The sequence below is a fragment of the Melospiza melodia genome, chromosome 1 (assembly GCF_035770615.1).
Source record: "Melospiza melodia melodia isolate bMelMel2 chromosome 1, bMelMel2.pri, whole genome shotgun sequence".
Lineage (NCBI taxonomy): Eukaryota > Metazoa > Chordata > Aves > Passeriformes > Passerellidae > Melospiza > Melospiza melodia.
In genome coordinates, this window is record NC_086194.1 from 13,933,008 (window position 1) to 13,955,731 (window position 22,724).

Below are 22,724 nucleotides of genomic sequence, written 5' to 3' on the forward strand. Positions count from 1 at the left end.
ACAAGCATGAGCACAAAGTGTTGTTCTTCACAACAACAACCTTCATTTGCAAGTAATTTCTGATTCTCCATTGTTTACTAGGTCAGGGTACCACCACAGAGATGACAATGATGCCTTTTAATCAAAGGAATGAAGCTAATGGAAATAATTAATGCTAACTACCAAAATACCAGCTATTTATTTAAAACACAAAGGCATGTGCCTGGACACAGCTGCTATATATTATCAGAAGGAAACTCAGGCTTTTTCCCCCAATCTATTTTAAATTCCATTGAGAAAATACACCCCAAGTTTAGTTATGGCACCAAAAAATGCTATAATGGCCGAGTCCTGGAAAACCTTCAGTTTGCTATAAGATAAGAATAGGTAAGAAAGCTTACTTGTGGCAAAACAATAAACCATGCCAAAAAGGGATAAACAGGAGACAAAAAAGATACAAGAAAAATTTAGAGCATGAAAAAAGACCACCAGACCCAAACAGCAAGTAATGCCACTTAGCAGCGGCATAAAACTGGTTTTTTGAACTAAGTCTTGGGTTTCTCCACAAACAGTAAGTAAATATTGTCAAATCTTACTTGAACGATGCCACAGAGATCTTTCCAGATTTCAGTCAGGCTCCTGGGTAAAATTTATTTTCCAGGTTACAAGTAGATATTATCAACTCTCTAGAAGACATCAATAATTAAGTTCTCAGTGCATACTTGCCCTATTATTTTCTATCAGATACAAAGCAAAAAGTACCTTAGTTACTCGAGGAAAGAGATCTGCAGCAAGCAATAGGAAACTAATAGAACTATTTAGAAATCAGACGCAATATCCTCTTTCAACAAGTGCCTTGTTGAATACTAAGAGTCTTGCAAGAGCAAGTTCCATGTTCTGAATTACTTCAACAAGACATTCTCACATGGGCCTTGGTTAGAAAATTTATCATAGGAGTTAACTGTTTGATAGCAACAAGCTTAGATGCTTTGGTACCATTGCAAGTGTGTTTTACAGCCAGCAATGCACTGGAGTTTACAGTTTATATGCACTGCTGAAGTGACACTTGACACTTCATTATATACTGCTGCACCCCTGCCAAAGCAGTTCATCATGAATTATACCACCCTCCATTTGATAGTTACCTGTAACAGCTTCTCTCTTTTATATCTGCATCAAAGCTATTTTACCTCAATGAAAACCAGGATTAAAACCTCTGGGTAAGAACTGGCAATGGTTCAAATAAGTCAGCACACTCTCATGAAATCTAGCTGCAATCAAATATAATTTTTATGGCATAAATAAGACCAGTTATACAGCTACAGCCACATTTGACAGTGTGCTGACTCAGCATGTGACATTGCCCCAGCTTTGATTGGCACAGCATCACCAGGGACTGCTGGTGGAGATGATGGCACAGCCAGCAAGGGGAGTACAGCAAGCACACATGACCAGCACACGTCAGCAGCCTTCTGCAAAACACTTTTCCAGAAGTAGACAGCAGGGATAGAGATCTCTTCTGACCTACAAACAAAACCCTTCATATGGCCAAGAGCCCAGACTAACAAAACCAAGAGAAGGAGGAGCACCAGACATGGTCCCATCACTGCCTGGCAGGACAGGACTGGGCTGGACTCCAGGAACTCACAGGGACAGCACAACTGCCCTGCCAGCCCCTCTGGGTGCCACCTGGTCTGCCAGGTATCCCTGGCCAGAAGAGGCCACCAAGAGCCACCAATCCCACTGGTTTGGACAATGGTGAACTCAAGCACATTCCCATTCCCTCAATAGAAAGAAATCCTCTCCCAGCAAGAGACCCTGTCTTTCACTTAGGGCACATCAAATCAGTCAGATTTGAGTCCCCCGATAGAAACCAAGAAGGTTCTTCATTTCCATGAGGAAAGAAATGCAAAAACACATGGTTAGAGAAGATTTACATACAGCTGGACACATTGAATAATGGGCAGAGCATCAATTACAAAGATGGTAATTACCAGGAAATTTCTTCCATGAAATGCAGATCTTAAGACTCCTACCGACTAATTCTCTTTTCAGCTTTTTATTGAGAACAAAGCAGTGCATATGCATTCCACATTCTTTAAAAAGAAAAAAACCTACACAGCTTCACAGCCTGTTTAAGAATTGCAGCTCATGCACCATGGCTTATTTGTTATCCCAAACTGTATTTCAGGACATACACTCATTATAAAACACAAATCTCCAAAAAGATATTAAGAAAATTATAGATCTCAAAATGCACTTGGAAGTCCAAAGACACAATGCAGAAACACAGAAATCTTACCAATTTATGGATAACCATCAACAGATCCAAGAGAACAAGGACTATTTGCTTGTCTGCAAAACATGTAGGAGAGGGAGTAAAGTAGGAATGTGCAGCAAATGTTGAAATGAAATCATGACCTAAGATAATACACAGGGCTTTGAATTCAGTGCTGACAGCCATGCTGCCACCCTAGAATCTTCACTGACCCTGCTCTAGAACAAACTGTAACTGTTGTGCACTCCTCATCACCCCAAAAGAACTGCAAAATAGAAGGGGGCAAGTAGGAGGAGATGAGACCAGGGACAGGATGTCTGTGTGGTGTGGGTAGAAGAAGGCTGGGCTGAGCACAGGCAAGTAAGGCAGATTATGACAGAGTGACACAAAACAAAGGGGAAGAAGAAAAAGGAGATAAAAATCGGACAGTCACAGTAAAGCAACAAGGATGGAGGAATCATCAAAAATCACTGGAAGAATGATCAAAAAGGAATATATTGATCTTTCAGCTCAAAACTGCTTTTACCATTTTACTAGAAACACACCAAAAAAAACCATAAACTAACTTCTTACTTTCAAAACATTATATTCCAATACATTTGTTAAACATAAGACCTGAAGACCAAAGTTTCCATTCAAGACCATACACACAAAGACAAAATAACCGGGGGCAGAATCTGCTCTGCTTCTGCCAAAGCCCAGAGCCTCCTGCAGCTCACAGATACCCCAAGGACAAACGGCACGCTGGGTTTGCATCAGTTACCCAGCCCCAGAGCAGGCCCTGAGCTGACCCTGCCACCAGGGGCAGGAGGACACTGGGGCACAGGGGCCATGGCCAGGCCATGCTGCACAAACCCTTCCCTGGGGCAGGGATGCCACTGCCAGCTCCTGCTCTGCAGCAGCCACAGTGCCAGCACCACTCCTCGCTCAAATAACCACCCAGTACAGTCAGCATGAGTACACTTGCTCTTTCTCCTACAGTAACAAAGACATTGGTACATCCATGGGAACCCATTTTGATAAAATCAACACAAAATCAGAGACAAAAGAACTACAGAAGTGGTTCCTTAAGTTCTCTTCTCCTTTTCTACCCACAATCACACTTAATTTCACTGCTGTTGAACTGCAAATTTATATTCAAAATCAAAACATGCAGTAAGGAGAAAAACAACAGCAATAAAAAAAACAACCCACAACTGTTGCCACCTTACTGCAAAAGCCCCCATACCTTCTTGGTGATTTCTCATGGACAGCTCCTCACAGTACTGACACCTTCACCCTCTTCACAGCACAGCCAACAAACTCCAACTGACCTCACCCAGCTAACCCACTCTTTTATAGCACCAGTCCTTGTTGGACACAGCTGTGGCCTGTTAAGGGCAGGCCTGTTCCTAATCTCTGGTAATTAGCACGGCTGCAACTCCTCAGGGGTGAGATTACCTTCTGCACTGTCTTTATTTTCTTACTTCTAACCCCCTGTACACAACCAAGTATATGAAAGTATGAGAGCAGTTGTATAATATTCAGGTTCTCATGTAGTAATATAAAACCTTATCGTTTGGATTGTGTGAACTGTGACTCAAATACTTGTTACAAAGATAATTCTTTACCATAATATTTTTTAAAGAAATGCGATTTAATGTTGAGAGCTTACTTTTCACAAACATTCGTTTCCAGTCCAATTTAACTCGGCACTGTCCCCTTCATTTAAATATCCATTTTTGCCCAGGGGACACTATTTTCTAGATTTAAAATTTGCATCACTGCTTATATGTGGAACGTTGAATTGTTTTTTTGTTTCCTTTAGCTTTCAAAGGTGGTATTGTTTTCTTTTTCTCTATGAAACAAACAGTTAAATCTCTCCTACTTCTTATTCTTTTTATCACAGACTTGCTCTCTAAAACCATCTCAGTTACAGGAATCCTTCCTGTCCCTAATCCCATGAAAAAGTACAGAAAATCCTCCATACAATTACAATTCAAATTTCTATGTCTGACTGAATGTTATGAATGCAGCATTCTAGACACTTACCCCAAGTGAATTATCCTAGAAGAAAGGAGGACATTTAGCTGCAGAAGTGTGATTTGAAAGCTTAAAACACAATTGCACTTGCAAACTCTCCACACACTTCCAGCCTCCACTGGCTGAGTGAATAACTGCATGTGGATTTGTGCCAGGCAGGAACAGTCACAACAACCAGCTCCAAGGAGGGGCCACTGAGAGCCGAGCATTCACAGGGAGCACCAGGTGGGACTGGCACACAGCTCACAGCACAGGCACACACAAAGGGTCTTGCTGCTCCCTTGTGAAACTGGATCTTACCTTGATGCTTATTGTACTATCTGAACTTTGAAATCTTCTGCATGTGAATTTAACAAGACATATCATTACACTAACCAGAAAAAGCTCATGTATCGTAATTCTGAAGTTAAGATACAGGAACTGTTCACTCCAAATGCAAACAAATCAATCACTGATTACTATTTAAAAATGGAAATACTAGGATTTCAAACCACATCTATGAACAACTGTGTCAAGTGGTTAATTACAATCCTTGTTTTAAAAGTGATAGTGAATAGAGCAGAGAATTTCACATTATAGGTCATCCTCAACAGATTTTACTGAGTTTGGAGATCCAACGGATTTAAGCTTCTATAGCGGCAGTTGAAACTTTGCCAGCAACTAGACATAAAATTCTTTCTAATAAAATCTGAAACTGTTTTTTCCCTAATTATAAACAAAGCAGAATGATGCTATGAATTGTTAGGCAAAATATTTTGCCACTGGACTTATTAATTTTAACTCTGTTGATTTCAGTTCTGTATTTCATAAACTTAATTAATAAAAACAAAATGAGTCTTTCAAAGTTCTCCAAAATAAAGAGAAAACAAAACAAACAGGAATAAAAAGAGATTTGAAGATCCCAGTTCCTAATAGCTGTGGTTCTACCTCGCAAACACATGGGAAACTGCCGTTCTATAATAAGCAAACCAACTGTCTGGAAATCAAAATTTCTTTTAGGATTAATTGTAACCTCTTCTTTTTCAACCTGTATTTCACACTGGTTATTCTAACAGCATTCTTTGAAGAGGAGGAAGTGGGGGCAGACCCACACCAAATTAGTAGAGACTACAGTTCACTGAATGAAAACTGCCTATATACCACAGAGACAACTTTTTTCAAGCTAGATAAACAGATGAGATCTAAAACTCCTAACATGAGCCTAGGAATGAAGAGATCTAATTAATTTCAAATGTTGAAAGACCTTCTTCAAGGTCTTTAGATGACTTGCATTACTTTACAGCACAACACAGCTCACTAAGTACTTCACAGATGTAATTACTGCTTGTAAAGCCCACTGACCACAGCCTGAAAGCTTCTTTTAGTCAAAGCAGGGAAGCATGGTCTGCTGTGCTCAGGATCAGCTACAATTCCCAAACTTCGGACCTTCTAATCTAATGCAATGTCCTTCCACAGGAAGGTCAGGAAGGAGGATAAAGAAACCATATATTTAGCTTTAAATTGAACTATTGATAAATAGCACAAAAGCATAACTGCTGCCAGTCATTTCACACACACAGCCTCATCTACTGACAATTCCTAAATTACCCCCTGCACAGAGAGCTTGCACAGTGGTGAAAAAGTGTAGGATAGCAATGTGAAATATCTCTGCTGACCAAGCATGCTTTCTTTCCCATGCAGTACTACTTTCAATATCTGAAATGAATGACTTTTTCCCAGGAACAAAGATGGTAATAAGTATCTTTTGAAGTTGGAAGTGTCCCTTAAAATGTCATAAAACAAATAACAACATGGCAACAAAAAGGTACTGCTTCCCAGAATACTGATGTGCAGGGATAAAATGCAGAACAGAAACAATTTTAAGCATGCCAGTAATGCTACATTCTGGATCTAGAAAAGAATCCCTGTACCATTAAGTCTTGCATCTTTATCACATCACTTTGTGTAGCCTGACTTTACAAAGCCCTGGAGTACTCTATCTTCTGTAAGTTTTGTCTCCTTACAACTCAACTTTCAGATGAAGGAACAATTCATCAATTCCCACTCTTAATGAAATACCAACACAGCAAAGAAAACAATCCTTTAAAATTTCAACACGTTCTCATATTGGTTTCAATACTGCTGAAAATAAATACTTTCACTTCCCATCTGATATCATCTGGATCTCAGCCATAGCTAAGAATCATTTTGCAGACAAAAAAAAGATAAGCAAGCCAAAAGTTTGAGATAGAACTTTTTAAACTAAGGCTGGGTGGATTTTTATTTAAAAGAAAATTAGGAGTCAGTAGTTGAAGGCTGACTCTTCTGATTGCAGAGAGAAGGATATTACAGTGCAGATTCTCCCTCTAAGAATCACAGTAGAAAAGAGCATGGGAAATGTCACACAAGGTGGATGAAAATTCGCTTTTAATCTTGGGATTAGCTCTATTCCATAACCTTGTCTGACCATTCAACTATTGCAGTCTTCTGCAACATTTTCATGCAAACAAAGACAGTAATCAAGTGCCACTTGCGGTACCAAAAACATTGACTTTATTGATACATTATGTTCAAACCACCAAAAGCTACAGGAGGAGAACAGTTTTGCAGTGCAAACTGCACCTATTGATGGCATACCAAAGGAATTTCAGCAACATGGTCACAGCATCACCCTGACTTAAAAGAAACAGTATTCATTTCCAAAGAAATAAAGAGAGAAGTAAGTAAGTAGGAGTTGGACTTCAATGATCCTCGTGGGTCTCTTCCAACTCAGAATGTTCCATGATTCTAACACCAGTTCATGGAAAATGCAAATCTTGATGATCTGAGAATCTTGTCTTAGCTGAATGATCTAAAAAATCCTTTCCAATTTGCAGCCCCAAAATGTCATAATCATGAAGAGAAAGGAAACAAACAAATTAAAACTAAAGGGGGAGAAACCAGGATTTTGTGCAAATTCTCCAACCAGTTTTCATTAGTAATTTTCCATTAATGCCAACCATGGCTCTTTAGCCAGCTTCTATACTAGTTAAGGATTAGAAACAGGAGCTTTGGTCTGAAGACTAAGTTCTTTCTCAACACAATTCAGGCTACTGAGCACCCCAAATTTAAAACCAGTCCTCTCAGAAGCAGCACAAGAGTTGGTGATGCTCCTACTGCGGCCTACAGAATCAGCAACAAAAGCTAGTTTAAGTTGAGCTCAGTAAAACCATCTCTGAACTTTGGTCAATTTTGCAAAAAGCTTCAGCTAAGGAAATTAACATCCCAACAGTCCATTTCAGCAATTCTGGAATATTTGCTTTTAAAGTTGGTTGGTAAGGAATAAAACCCCTTACAAACTGCTCGTTCTCCTTACAGAAGATACAGGAAGTAGTAACTACTCCAGTGAAGGCACCACCTATGCACACTGCTTGGAATAGTCCATCTAGTCCATCCATAGTTCTAGATTTAAAAGATTTATTAATGCTTACCAGCTCTTCACATACATTTCAGAGAGGTGTGGCACATATATTAAATATTCTGCAGGATGAAGTGAAAAAGATCACTCCATATGTCAGAATGCACATAGAAAATTAATAAATTTTAGAAGTTCTATTTCTCCAAGTCCAAAGGAATGGAAAAGAAGCAAAAGTAATGTCAATTCATTTCTACATGGAAAGCTCAGAGACAGGCTATACATATGCTTTCAGTTTGCAAAGTGTGTTTCATATTCTTGCAAAGATGTTAAGCAAGGAAGATCTTTAGACTGTGTCTGATGTGCATCTGGCTGGCAGGACAAGGACAAGGACAGCCATCAGGTAGTGCCAGACATTGCTCACTTATTCCCCTTCCAGCCTCAGGACACCAGAGCAGCTAGAAAAGGTATTCATGATGTCAGTAAGCTGCTGTATGGTGTCCCACCAGGACTGGTTTTTGTCCAAAACATCTCAAAATACAGTAGCCCTTCCATTTTCTGACACCTATAATTTTAAGTTTTTCCTTCTGTTTCAAGTCCCAATTTACCCAGCCAAGACTGTACAACTCACTTGCAAAGAAAATACTAATCAGATGGCAGCGCACTAATAAAATTTCTTAGAAGTAAGTTCAGATATGACTAGCCTTAGTGTGTGTACCTCTGAAAGTTTCTCCAGCTAAATATGAAAATACAGGGTGTAAATTTATTATTTTGATGTGAACAATGCAAAAATGAGGTTTCAGGAAGGCTCTGTACGACACGATTGTGTCTCTGAGGAGAAGCAGGGCACAGACAGAATAACCAGATGAGGTGGTAACAGAAGGAAAAAGAAAGCTGTGCAGGAGGCATCATTAGCAACGTGCAGTTTAGGCCTAGGTTCAACAATGTAGGCCACAGCAGGCTGCATTTTTAATTTTTTCATGCATCGGAATACAGGGGTACCTTGATACATGACTTCTGACAAATGCTTAGGTAGGTAACACCAAACACCTAAACAGTAGTACTGAAAAACACACAGATCACCCCTGTGCTGGAGTTCTGGGTAAACAAGAACATTTTTTGAAAGAGAATTTTCATAAACCAAATAGGCTTTGTTTTTAAAGAAGGCCTATCCTTTTACAATCCGTGTTTTAGCAGGAATGTCTGTGTGCAGCACACTGGATGTTTAATTTGCTTCTGAAATGCTTATGTCTTGACTTTTGTGAAGTAGGTCAGTTCCTTCACAATGTGCAACCCATCATGCCCTAGCTCTTGAAAACACCAGTATTCCCTTTCAGCAAAATTCCATTAGGTATATGGGGCAGACATTTTAAAACTTCCTTCTATTTTGCTAAAATCTTGTAACTCTTATAAAACCTAGCAGCCAAGAAACACACAAATAGTAACTAATCCCATGTCAGAGACCCTCTTATGCCAGTTCCAAGAAGCTGGAGGAAAAAAAAAACCATAAATGAACAAATAAATAGCTTTTTTAAAAGCAGTCCATTCTAAGGAGCCTGTACATTATGCAGCAAAAAAATTAACATGATTGACCCATGATTGAAAAGGGCTGAAAAGGTTTATCAGTGATGCACAGTTGCACAAGGCATTATGTGAACTAGCAATGCATGACCTAGTGACACTAGCAGAAGTTTATCAAGAGGGGAAAAAAATAAATCTGAGTTTTGTGGGATGAAGGGTGAAAAAGGGGAGAAGCTGAACATTAAGAACCATCTTTTCTTGAAATAGCCTATGAATTCTCCATCTAGTCTCTGTTTCAAGAACAGCCTTTTGGCCAGTTTTATTGTACGGTATCAGCTTTGCTTCACACCATTATATTTGTAGTAAGACATTTCCTTTCACTCCCTCACTAGAGATCCATACTTGAAAAGCTGACTGTAGAAACCATGCTCCAAACAGAGCAATCACACCTGAGCACCTTTGCCAAGCTGAACTGGCTCTGATTGTGCCTTGCTGAAGCACAGGGCAAGGGGAGCGTGGGCTCTGGGCAGCCCAGGCAGCGAGCACCGACACCGCGCACACTCCAAGCTGCTTGCACAGCCAGAGCTTGCACCCTGAGAGATACACAATCTGCCACACAAAGGTCCCAGCCGTTTTTACTTATGGCTGCCACTGACTGCTGTAAAAAAAGGTCTTGATGGCAAACAGATGTAGGAATCTACAAGTATTGAATCCACTGCCACAATTTTCTTTAAAGTTAACTTCTGAAAGTGAAGCACTGAAAAATGTGGAAGCTCACCCTAAGCAATAAATCATCAAAACCAGAAGGTAATCTCTGTATGTTACAGTTACCTTCTTGCTCTTCCTCAAAAGAGAAAAACACTAAAATTCTGTTAACTGTTCTTCATTATCACGGGCCTGTGGAAACTAACAATAAAATAAACAAAAAGCATTCAGAAACAAACAAAACCAAAACATTCTGGTGACTGCACAATATTCAGAGAGGCATTTTGCTTGTGTGGATGTTTGTAGAAGTCCACTACCTTCTGAGAAATTTGAGGGGAAGAAAAAAAGAAGAAAAAAAGGTACATTCAACTTTACTGTTCTCCAGAATAATTCTCTTGATAAATTCCTCCTCATCAAAATTCTTTCCAAATTCCCCTTCTCCTTCAGATTTACCAATTTACAAGCAGTTGTAAAATATTACAGAAATTGAGATTTTTCTAGCAAAGTACCAGTGATGTAGAAGTATTTTGTTATAAAACCAATTCCTACTGGAAAATAATTTCTCCACCAGTTCTTTGAAAAACTACTATTGGACTGGGTATGGAACTTGAATTAGAGAAGTCAAAAGCATGATTTTTGAAGGCAGATTTGATGAATATTTCCTTATGCAGTACATACAAGAGGCAGACGTCAAACAGTTCCACTAGTACTAAAATTTCCAGTTAAATTACACTTTAAGATTTGACATCCTTCCCTCTTTTTTTTTTTTCTCTCTCCCATACTGCCAGAACAGGGCCTGGAACAGTGAAAACCACGCATCTCTTAAAAGCTTAAAATAGCCCACAGCTGACTTAAAGGTTCTAAAAGTTCTTCATTTATTCAAGTAGATTTACCCACTTCAAAAAATAAAATGTTTCCTGAATTTCCATCAGTATGAGCATGAAAACAACTTCCACACAAAACACAGTAACTAAGACACTGCATGACATGATTTTTACAGTTCCTGAAAGCACCAGTGACAAAGTAAATGCTCGTTAGAGACACGAATTTGCACTTTGAGACCTGTCACTGACACACATACCCAAGCGGGATGGAAGGGCTCTCACTGGAAGAACAGTGAGAAATAAATTTGAAGTGTCAAAAAAGTTTCCTTTCAGTGCATTAGTCTTTGTCATCATTCATTTAATAAAAAAAGGCACATTTGCCAACACTACTAATTTGAGAAACCTTATGACTTGGAGGAACACTCAGGAACAAACATCCAGCATTCTCTCTTCACAACACAGATAACCAGACTATTGTTCCTTCATTCTAAAATGGCAAAAATATCATCAGAGGTCTCTACTGTGAAGGGTTTTCCCCATCCCAATGTCACATCCATAAATGTCTATATGCCATAAAACTTCAAACAATCTAACAACAAAAACAAAATAGCTAGTCCAATACAAAATAAAATTTCAGAAACAAAGAATCACCCTATTACATTTAATACTCGGTCATCACCTCTAACCAAGAGACCGTCAGTGAGCGTGACTGCAGTGCAACAGACCTGCAACAAAGCACGCTTCAGAAAGTTGTTTTATCCCAGTCTGTCCAGTTGTTTTGAATGCAGAGACATCTATTACCCATCAGTCTTCCCAGTGAAAGCTTACTTCTCAGACTCTATCCATAAAAATGGCCAAGAGTGAGTAAAGCATAAAAAGGAAACCCATAACTGTTTGTTCACAAATTTGAAGACAGCTTGCCCATTTGAAACTGACAATGGCTCCAGATGAAAACCAACAAAATGTAAATATAAATAATGCATGAGGTGTTTTCTGTGTTCTAACAACAGGTTACAACATGCCATACTTTAAAGGAGAAGAGAGAACACCCATGTACCTTGACACAACAAATGAAACCACCAACCAATAAAGATCTCCTGGGGTTTTTTGCAAATATCTGCTAAGATGCAGGAACTTATCTGCATTGCATGCACATTTCAGCAAGCACACATGCACTTACTATTCCCATCAAAGCTCTTCTTCCCATCCATTAAAAAAAAAGCATGAGAACAAGGCACAAAACCCACACATCTCTGACCAAAAAGTTTACTGCAGCCTGTGTTGTTATAGATGGAGAAATCCGTACCATCAGAGAGAGCTGCATCCTGCTACACTGCACACCACTGATGCTGGAAGAATTAATCATTCACAGATCAACAATTGGTTCTTTCATCTCCCTGGCTTTCTCAGATCAGACCATTATGTATTTTTTTCCACCTACTGATCCTGTTACACTCCATTTTTCAGCTGCATGTAGCAAAGACATCTGAAAAACATTCCTATTTCTAGAATGTACCTCACCGAAAGAAACTGGTGAGGGTACCTATATGCTTCCACGGGATTCACAACTTCACCAGTGTCAAGAAGTGACAGAACATTGAATTCCGCACTAAAATCACAATGTAATAAGCTGTGAAAAAAATGTGGACTGCAAACTGAAGAGCACCAAAGTCCTTCTTTCTGGCTTTCTACCAAAAGCCTCATGGGTTTGTTCACTGAATAAACCCATGAGATAGCTGACCTTTTAGCAAGTTTTAGGACTAAATACTTCAGCTAATCAAAAACTAAATTACATGTATACATTAACTCAGCCCACATCTTTAAAATAAAGCTGTATTCTGGCCAGCCCGAATGGCACCACATTCAGTCACGACTAAACCAACAGGAGCATGGCTTTTTTAATATCTCTGCAGAGAAAGAGAGGGCAAGGCAGTATTCATGATGAGCACTGCGCCTCATCATGACAGCAACGGAAGAAAAAGTCACTGGAAGAGAAGGTTGTCATGGGAAACATTTCTCCCACTTTTATCTCCGGCAGGGTTTGTCCTTTAAACGCTCACTCCTGCAGAGGCCTGGCAGGTGACATCCCGGCAGGTGACGTGAGTTCGGCACAGCCAGCCCTGCCAAGGGCGAGGGCCGCTGCCCTGGGCCACGGCCGAGCCCGGGTGTCCGAGCCCGCCGGGACCGCCCCTAATGTCCCCTCACGATCCTCTGAAGGGCGCAGGGTCTCGGCAGCGCAGACCCGGGGCTGCAGAACTGCACCCAGCCAGAGGATGCGGCGCGGTGCGAGGATGCTCCCAGCCCCCGCTGGAAGGGTCCCGCACAGCTCTCCCCGGGGACAGGAGCAGCTCTGGAGGCGGAATGCACCGCGGCATCCCCGTGAGCCCCGCGGGCACAGGGACCAGCACCCGAGGGACGCGGCGCCGGGGCAGCGGGACCGGCCGGCCCGGCCCCACCCGCCGGGGAATGGCCGGGGCAGAGCCGAGCCCGCCGCAGGGAGCGGAGGGGAGGGGAAGGGCTGCGGGGGCTCCCCGGGCGCCCGCCCGCGCTCACCGTCGATGTTCTCCCGGTCGCTGATGTGCTGCAGGTTGCAGCCCGTGTCCTCCCGGCTCAGCTCGGCCTCGGGGCGGTAGGACTCCAGCCGAGAGTGGGCATTCCGCCGCAGCTTGGGGCTGGAGGAGACGCAGCAGGACGTGGTGTTCCCCATCTTCTCTGCCCGGCCCCGGCCCGGCCCGGCTCGGGAGGAGGCGAGGGGCGGCCGGTCAGCGGGGGTGGCGGGAAGCCATGGGCGGCAGCGGCGACAAGAGGGAGCGGCGGCGGGGGAGGAGGCGGCGGCTGCGGCGCCCTGCGGCTGCACTCGCCGGCGGTTCCCCCCGGCGGCTCATCCGCGGAGGCGGCCCCGCAGCGCGGCCCGCCGGCGTGGGCTGCGGCAGCTAAGCCGCCCTCCTCCGCGGGCGGGCAGCGCGGGGTCCGCCAGGGCACAGCCCCATCCTCCCCCGCCCCCGCGCAGCCGCCGGGCCCGCTCCGCGCACGCACCCACGCGGCAGCGTCGCAGCCTCCGCGGCAGCGACACCGCAGCAGCAGCGGCGGCGGCAGCAGCAGCCGCCCCGGGCGGCCCCCGCGAACCGGTTCCGGTTCAAGCGGGCGGTGACGCCTCCCGCCGGGCGGGCTGCGGGAGAGGCGGCGGAGCTCGACTCGGCCGAGGGGCCGCCCTGGCAGCCACCGACGGAGCCCCCCTGAGCCGCGGCCGCGAGGCTCCCGGCGCGCTAGCCCCTGGGTCCCCGGCCCTCCTCACTCGAGCGTCCTGCACACGGCACGGACCCTCTCCCACAGCCCGGGGCTCAGCGCGTTAGTACCGGGGGGAGCGGGCACGGACCCTCTCCCACAGCCCGGGGCTCAGCGCGCTGGTGCCGGGGGGAGCGGGCACGGACCCTCTCCCACAGCCCGGGGCTCAGCGCGCTGGTGCCGGGGGGAGCGGGCACGGACCCTCTCCCACAGCCCGGGGCTCAGCGCGTTAGTGCCGGGGGGAGCGGGCACGGCAGGCGCTGCCCGTCGGTCCCGGTCGTTCCCCTCCCCTCAGGGGCCCGGCCGGGCCGAGGCCGCCCCGCTGCCCCGAGGGCTCCTCGGGACCCCCCGAGCTCCTGTCCGCAGGGGGACCCCGTGGCTGCTCGGATCCAGAGCGGAGCCCGGGCCCGGCTGGCCCCGCGCCTGCCCCGCCGTGGGGACCCGCATCCAGCCGGAGAGAGTCACTGCTGTCCCAGAGATTTGTAGGGACTGCACGGATTCTTTGAGAACTTGTTAAACTCTCCTGTGGACTGACCGTCCCAAAGATAACAGGTCACAGAGCAATGAGAGGGTGTTAAGTGCTCCTTTGTAACACCTTCCCTGTGCTTAAAGCTTTCCCAGTCAAAAATCCAGTTTTGCCCTACTCAAAGTAATGGGGATGTGCATGGCTTTCATTAGTCTTTTTTGTTGTGTGGGGTTTTTTTCCTTTAAATCTTTGTAATCTGAGCAAGTCTCTTGACTGCTGGAGGTCTGAGTCATGGTAGTTGAATGAATACACTGATAATTTGACAAGAGAAAAGCACTTTTCTGTGTTTATAAAAGATGCTTTGACTTGCAGCCCTGTGTCCAGGGAGCCATGACTTAATCTACCAGGCATCTCATGATATCTGATGTGTTCACAAGATCTACTCAAGTCAGATGATTACATGAAAGGCTTGTAAGTTTTTTATCCTACTTTTTTTTTTTCACATCACACATTGCAAAGAAAATCAAATTTTTAATTTTCAACTGCCTTTTGAATGTTTATTGATGCAAATGTACTCTAGTGGGATACAAAGAAACAAGAAGAAAGAAAAATAATGTGAGTTTTTTTCAAAATCAAACTGTTTTGGGGATGTCTTCTGTAACTAGTTTAGGGACACTGCCCTCCCCAAACATGGATGGGCAGTAGATTTAGGGTTACATCAGGAGATTTGGAGTTACATCGTCCCTATGTGTTTGAGTAAGTCAAGATAAATTAGGGATAGGTTTAGCATCTTTTTTGTATTAGTGTATTCAGTGGTTTGCATCCAGACAAAAGGAAAGTCTTTGCTGAGCTCGGGCTGCTCTCAGAAATGCTGTCTAGGAGGATGTCATGCTAACCAGTGCCTTCCAGCAGCACCATGCCATCCCTTGCTGAGGGCACCTCAGCCCCTCCACTGGAGCTCACCTGCTCTCCAGCTGAGCCTGAGCCTGCTCAGACCAGGCCTGACCTTAACCTGGCAGCAGGGGAGGTTAAATCTGAAATGGGCATAAGCAACAATCAGAAAATCTCAAATTTAAAAGAATTAAATCGTCTCAGTATATACACAACAGAACAGTAAGATGTTACTGAAATGCCTGGCTTACCACATCTTACAAAGGCACCTCAAGCTAGTGACATCTCTGCAGAAGACTTGTCTGAGCTGCCCTGTTAAATTCCACCTTCCTGCAGGATTCAGGGACATGTGCTCATTTGTGGCCTTTTCAACCTCTGTGACATCTCCTAGGCCACCAGTGCCATTGTCTTTTTAGTTCTTTTTGGGTAATGCTAACTGGGCAACTCTTGGCTTGCTCTATCAATCCCACCACATTTTTTCATAAACATTTCATAACCCCTAATTGTTTAGAAACTTGTAACAATTGTAAATCTATTGTAGTAAAATCTGAGACAAAATTTGCAGTTTATACTTATTCTGCAATTTTCACAAGCTTTGAAACAAAACAGGCCACATAATGATGGAGATGGGTTGTGAAGCTTGCTTCTCTAAATGTTTAAGTAGAGCTTAAAAAGACGTGTTTTCTTTATTAGAAATGATTGATTTAAGCTTTATTTAAAACTAATATTATAAAACTAAACATTGTAATTTAATGTATTTAAAATTTGTGATGTAATCACTGGATTTAATCACTAGATGTGACTATGTGATCACTAGATGGATGCCCTTTAAAATCCCTTCCAACCCAAACCATTCTGTATTCTATCCCTAGTTCTATTATTCTGTACAGCTACCTATTTTCTCACTCACAGTCTTTCATTCTAAATTTTTACCTTTATTCCTCCTCTTTTCACTCTAGGAGCTTGCTGAAGTACATTATAATGACAAAGGTGCTGAAATACATATTTCAAATCAAAGAAAATGGATGCTGCTCTAGGGTAATGGTCTCCTGCTGGTATGTAAGAGCTGAGAAGAGGTGAAATATATACCATGAAAACATATTTGGGGTTTGATTATGATTATTTATTTCAGCTATCTGAAGTGCATGATGCAAATGTAACTGCATTATTTGATAAATATTCATACAGTAAAGCAGGAACAGCTCACTGCACCTTACTGACATGCTTAGAAATCAATGTATGTCCTTCTTTGATTAGAGATTATTCTGTTCTTGAGATTTATGATTTATGTATTTTAATGAGTTTGCCCTCCGGAGCAACTGCATCAGCTGAGGAACACCATAAAAGTCCCTAAACTAAGGCCAAGGCTTTCACAATTGGTCAGTGCTGACATACTTTTGTTTTAAAAGTGCCTATTCCTGCACAAAAAATACTTTAAATCTGTAGCATCTCCACTGCACAGAAAACACTCCACTATAGAAAAGACAATGGATTTTAATTGGCTAAAATTAATGATGTGACCCATTGAATTTTGTGCTTGAAATGTTCCTGGAACATTGTCAAAAAATGTGTTTCAAACCCTCAGATATAGGTCAGTGTTTTGCTTATATAAGCTTTTTATCTATTTTGAGCAGATAAAAATTAGAAGTATTATTTAATCCAAAAGTATTTCCTGCTCACAAACCAAATTATTTGTGAAGTACAGTTAAAAAAAAAAAATAAACAACAACAACAAAAACCCTCAAAACCATAAGATAGATGAGTGGTGATCACCAGATCTTTTGGTTGTGCTCATCTTTCAAATGCAGCCTGAGAAAGTCGTGTCACACAATGCCTTCCCCACACCGCCACCTGATGTTTGGTCGGAGTTGTACTCGCAGGTTGGGTGTGCAGTCACTCTCAAATGCATCGTGTCAGTTCTCTCACAGAGATAATCATTGTCTGGAGTTTAAGCAAAAGCTTAAAATTAACATTCCCATGTGCAAAGTGTTCAGCCTGGTCAACTGAAACATACCCTAGACTTTGTTGATTGTAATAGCTAAATTTTTTTTACGATAGTTAAAAAAATCAGTTAAAGTCAGTCATGAACACATCTGAGGAATGTTATTATCCCTCTGACAATTCTTATTGTTAATATTTGCATTTATTGTTACAAGTCTGAATTCAGTAGTGTTAGCAGACTTCCTTCCTGAAGGCAAGTTCAGAATGCATGACACTTGACTCTGACCCAGGCTGTGTGGCAAAGCCTTTTACTGTGCTGCTCCTCAAGGGAATGCATTCATGGATCATGTCTTAGATTCCCTCCCTCAAGTATACTGTGCACATAGACTACTCCTATGGCAGATTTCCCCCTTGATTCTTCCAGGGCTAAGACAGTATTCTCTTTCTTGGAGGTAGAAATGCAGTGCCTGCCAGAAGACATCCTTTCAGCCTGACACAAGTTATGCGCCAGCCCCAACCTCTGAGCTGCCCCCAGAGAGAGGAGGAGGGTTCTGCTCATGGCAGAGAGCTGCAGCTACTGTCCACAGGAAAGACACCCAGACCTAACAAGGAGTATGTAAGAGATGGGACTGGGTTTCAAAATACCCAAATGGTATCAGTGGAGTTATTCCTCTGGTGAATGGCACATTTGTTTCTCAGGAATCAAATGCCTTACTGGAATCAGTGAGAAAAGGAGAAAGAGTAAATAAAGATATATTTTGAAGATCAGGGTAGAAACTGGGGCTATTTGATTAATGTATTCAACTTAAGTGCATAAACTGGGATATTAGTCTCATGCTAGCCCATGAAGGGATACTGTTCTAGGCAACAATGCAAAGCCCTAAATCACACTCCTACTCTGAAGTGTGGCAGCCAAAGGATTCTGCCTATTGCCACTTACTGTACAGGAGGACACAATTGCTTCAAGAAGGAAAGTGATACACCAGAGAGCGAGTGTTGGAGTACTGCCTGAAACATACATAGCCCAGGTAAGTGTGTATTATCTTATATTACAATCTTTTTTATTATTGCCATGCTTCTCACCAGCTTGAAATCACTGCAGAAAGAGGCAGTTTCCCCACAAGTAGGGGAAGATTGGTCATTGTTTTAGGGGTTACATTTGAAGAACAACTGTGCTAGAGTATTATACACACACACACACACATATATATACATATACATGTAACTGTTCTTTTTTATTTTATTGTTTCTCCAGGGATTGAACAAGGTAAGATCTGCACTCAAGCAGCCAGAAGCCCACGCATTACGCTTATGGGGGAAGATCACCCACAGTGCACAAACGTGCAGTGAGCTTTGGGAGGGAGGAGGCAGCTCAGCACAGTGTACCATGCATGCCCTTGCATTGTGGAGGAAGGCACAGGCAATTGGATTTAACCAGCTGGGTGGAATTTGATTTGATTAGCTTTGGCACAGTTTCACATACTCTCAATTCATCAGTGAATGGAGTAACTATATTGGAAAGCTACTGGGGAAAAACAACATTGCCCCTGATGCTACTGTCACAGGCAGATAGAGCACAATCCCATACAGGCTCACTCTGTGTTTTCCTCTCTTCATTGTCTCCCTAGTTAGTTTTTTTGTGCCAGTGTGTGTCTTCCTGTATCAGGATTGGCTGCCTTTTCTTGCTCTGAGATCTTGGCATGTAAAGAGCAGTAATTACTCCATGACTTGACTATGAGCAAGGGTGGGAGTGCCCCCTCTTGAACAATAAAACCCCTTGTAGAGAAAAGCCTAACTAAACAAAACAAAATGTGTAAAACCAGGCAGTGCTGCCACAAAGCACTTTGCTAGCTAGAGAGTGTATATGGAGTATGAATAAGAGCCTGCTGTGTTTCAGTCTGTCCTGCCTGTGAAAGATCCCATTCTATAAAGGGGTACGTGTTAGTCTCTTCTTATGTCATACAAGTCTAGGCAAATACAACTACTTTAGTTTCAATGAAGCTGTGCCTAATCTCCACCAAGAATGAGAACTGAACCAGGCCCAGCAATTTGGGACAGCATGTTCATACAAAGCCATCTTCTCTCAGATTCATCTTGAGAAAATAACATCCCCTACTTTTACCAACTGTCAATACCTCGTAATTTTGAGTATCAGTAGTGGCAGCTCACAGTTAAAAACATTTTTGTGTAGTATGAGCTTACAAGTCCTGTAATATGAGCTAATAAAGGGTAATATGCAAGTGATTGAAGTCTTTTGAAACATGGCTCACCAGAAGATCATGTGTCTATCATGTGTCAGGCTGAGCTCTCTGTATGAAGAATATGATAGAAATTTATTGCTTTATCTTACAGCTCCCCAGAAGACCATCCTTTTAAAGTAGTATAAAAAAAGTGTTTTGTTTGAAGGATAGATCTGAAGAAAAAGTTATAGGTTTCAGAGACAGGGAATCAAGCTAAATATGGTGAGCTGTACAGATGAATCTCAGGAATTATTCCTGTGACACACATTCTCAAGCTAAGTTCCCCTAAGTATTAACATCTGTCCTGAGTGAAAATAGACTTTCATCAGTTAATTTTCAAATCAAGAGGTGAAATTAAAAAGTGAGAAAATTCTCAGTATGAAAATTAAATTGAAGCATCCAAGTTTTCAACAGAAAAGTTCCAGGCATGAGCCTTTTTGATTTTTAGCAGGGTACTACAATTGTGAATACTTGTAGGAGCTCAATTGTAACTGTAGAGAGGCCAAAAACCCCCATGTATACATCTAGAAAATACAGAAAATAGAAATATGGATCTTAAAGGTAAAGAACCAAAAATTAATTAATGCACTTAATGAATGATCAACAGCTATGTAATTTTGAGTGTGTACTTCTTACAGATTTTGTTCCACTTCCTCATGTGGGAGGAATCCTTTGTGGGATTAGGCAGGACATTTTCCTTTGACAAACAATGTAAGACTGAAAATGATACATGAAAAAAGGCCAAAAGCTTTACTTGTGAATTCTGTCCACCATCAGTGGTCGTTGATATCAATGTTCTTTGAGTAGAAAGGCTACAAAATCAATAAAAGTAATAAAAACATTATTTCTTTGTATTCCAGAGTTCTTTCTCTCTCAATGAAAAAGTATCCAGGACATAAGCAAGCCTACAGAAATGAAATTGAGGCTTCCATGTCAACATTTAAAAATTTCCCCTCAAATACAGCAAAACCTGGCATGATCCTTAGATTAAGTTTCTGTTGGGGAAAGAGGGGAAGAAGAAAGTTTTCTCCTTTAGTCAGGTGAAACTCATGGGTTTTTGTAATCACATTTTGAACTACAAACCCACAGAGACAGGACCAATGATTGTTTTACTATTGAGAATAACCATCCAGAGATATGCCCACAGTCAAGGAACCCAAATTCATTTTTCTGCTCTATTGCAGACTCTGCAGGAATTTTGAACACCACTTAACCCCCATATCTCATATCCCTTTCAGTGAATGGAAATCATAGAACCTCACTATATGAAAGGGTTTTTTTAAGATTAAAATCTTTAAAACAGCAAGTTGTTCATGTGTTACAGGAAAGGGGACCAAGTAAATAAAACAAAGAGAATACTCTGTAATCACAGATGTGCTGTCCTCCCATGGTGCTCCTGACATGCACACCAACACTGCAGGATGCAGGCAGTGCCTAGACCATCATTAAATTATTAAATGCTTGTCTGTTGCAATACATTTTTCCACTTGTGTAGCTTATTAACTTTGCTGTCACCATCATTCAACAAGCAGATACATCAGCTGATAGAAAAAATGCCAACATGAGGATAGCAAGTTCATAGGTTAAAAAAAGTCTTTCCTCTATAAATAGAGTTGGTATAAATCACAAGAGTCTGCAAAATGGGCCTGGGAAAATTAGCTGTTGACCTAAAAACACTTCCTGTTGGCTGTCTGGGAATCCATTTCACACAGTTAAAAGTGACAAGAATTAAAGTAGCTAAAGAAGCAGGACTTTATGGTGAAATAAAGAATAAAGTGTCCTAGCAAACATGAAAATAAAACCACGAGCAACTAATAAAAATACAATTATACTATTGTGCAAGTATTCTTAATAATCAAAAGGCAAAATGGGCCATACTTTTTAAACTCTTAATGAGGAAATAATTATAATATGTTTCAGTGTCCTGCAGTCCTTGTGGCAGCTCTGGAATTCCAGCAGCTGAGCAGCCAGCAGGCCCCATGACCTGCAGTTGCATCTGGCAGTGTGTGGTTAAACAGGGAACTCAGCACAGCCATTTCTGTAGGAAACTGCTGACTAACATTGGGAAGAATCCAGTCAATTTGAATTACACTTGAAATTAAAGAGAATATAATTAATGAAGACATTTTTATCTCAAGTAAGGAACTAGCTTGCTGTTTTTCATTCAAAGTTAATGCTACCCTTCACCGCTGGAACTCTTCAGCTAACACTTCACCCAAGTGTCCTCTGCTGTCACTCAAAAAATGCCCCTTAGGGAGTGCTAAGGAAATTTATTCAGGAAATAAAATGAGGGCATTGAAACAGGGATTTTCTTAGGTCCAGCTCAGTGCATCACCAGGTTTATTGCAGCATACTTCTGTTGTGCTCATGCATGTGACACTTCTATAACACCAATTAATTCAGTGATGAGTTCCTCTTTACTTTAAAACTACTTAACTAGAAATTATTTAGAGACACCAGATTTTTACATTCCAGGAACTTTGAACTGTCACATAATTTGACAATTAAGGTCTAAAGAATTCATAAAAGCTTATAAAAAGATATGACTATAAATGGTAGCCCTCTAGATAAGCTTAGCTCCAAACAGAAAAGAAAGGCCTCCTCAAATTCATTTTGAAAACCAGAAAAATATCTTGTGTAACACAGGACAGAATATCCATCTATAAACATATGCCCATTTTCTTCAAATTTTGAAGTAAAACTCCTAAAATTGCAGAACAACCTTTCCAATAAATGGCAAAAACACATAAAAAAATACTTGTTTCTGTAATCTCTCAGTTAAAATAATTTCTCATACTGGGTGAGTTACATGAATTATAAAATTTGGTTCAAGACTGCAGAGCAAACTTCCCTATTTGGAGTGCTTAGGCAATTCAGGTCAGATATTTGCAGCTGCCCCTTAAAGTCTGAAGACCAGTGAAATGCAATCTTTGGACTCTAATTATGTATTCAAGCTTACAAAGTCTCTAACCTCACCCTTAATTGTCTTTGTCCAAAATAAAGTTGCCAAAGATACATTTCACTGTTTAATATGGTGGATTATCCATTAGCATAATACAGTATTTTGTCTGAGTCTGTTAATTGGTTTCATGATTTTCCCAATTGTTCAGACTGAGTTATTTTAAGAATTTACAGCTGGTATGGGATTGCCTACATAGCTAAAATATGTGTCTTGGTAATGGCTAATAATTCTAATCAA

At 41.8% G+C, this 22,724-nt stretch overlaps 1 protein-coding gene and 1 long non-coding RNA gene across 6 annotated transcripts in view; one reads left to right on the forward strand and one right to left on the reverse strand.

Annotated features, from left to right (window-relative positions):
• CCNY (cyclin Y) overlaps nucleotides 1-13,491 on the reverse strand; it is a 121,209-nt gene extending 107,718 nt beyond the window's left edge. The window contains exon 1 of one of the 2 annotated variants that reach the window (XM_063148321.1): nucleotides 13,256-13,491. In XM_063148321.1, the coding sequence (XP_063004391.1) occupies nucleotides 13,256-13,409 (154 nt within the window). In that variant the 5' untranslated portion in view covers nucleotides 13,410-13,491. The remainder of the gene's footprint in view (nucleotides 1-13,255) is intronic. The other variant, XM_063148340.1, reaches the window with a different exon arrangement.
• A 460-nt stretch (nucleotides 13,492-13,951) lies between these two features.
• LOC134414155 (uncharacterized) lies at nucleotides 13,952-20,369 on the forward strand. 4 transcript variants are annotated; one of them, XR_010026683.1, is made up of 5 exons: nucleotides 13,952-14,050; nucleotides 14,826-14,924; nucleotides 16,304-16,399; nucleotides 17,742-17,897; nucleotides 18,541-20,369. It is a non-coding gene; the product is annotated as an uncharacterized LOC134414155 (long non-coding RNA). The 4 variants fall into 4 exon arrangements; XR_010026679.1 differs by lacking the exon at nucleotides 13,952-14,050 and adding an exon at nucleotides 14,129-14,215; XR_010026684.1 differs by lacking the exon at nucleotides 13,952-14,050 and having other exon boundaries at nucleotides 14,430-14,924; nucleotides 17,742-17,901.
• Nucleotides 20,370-22,724: the final 2,355 nt, after the last annotated feature.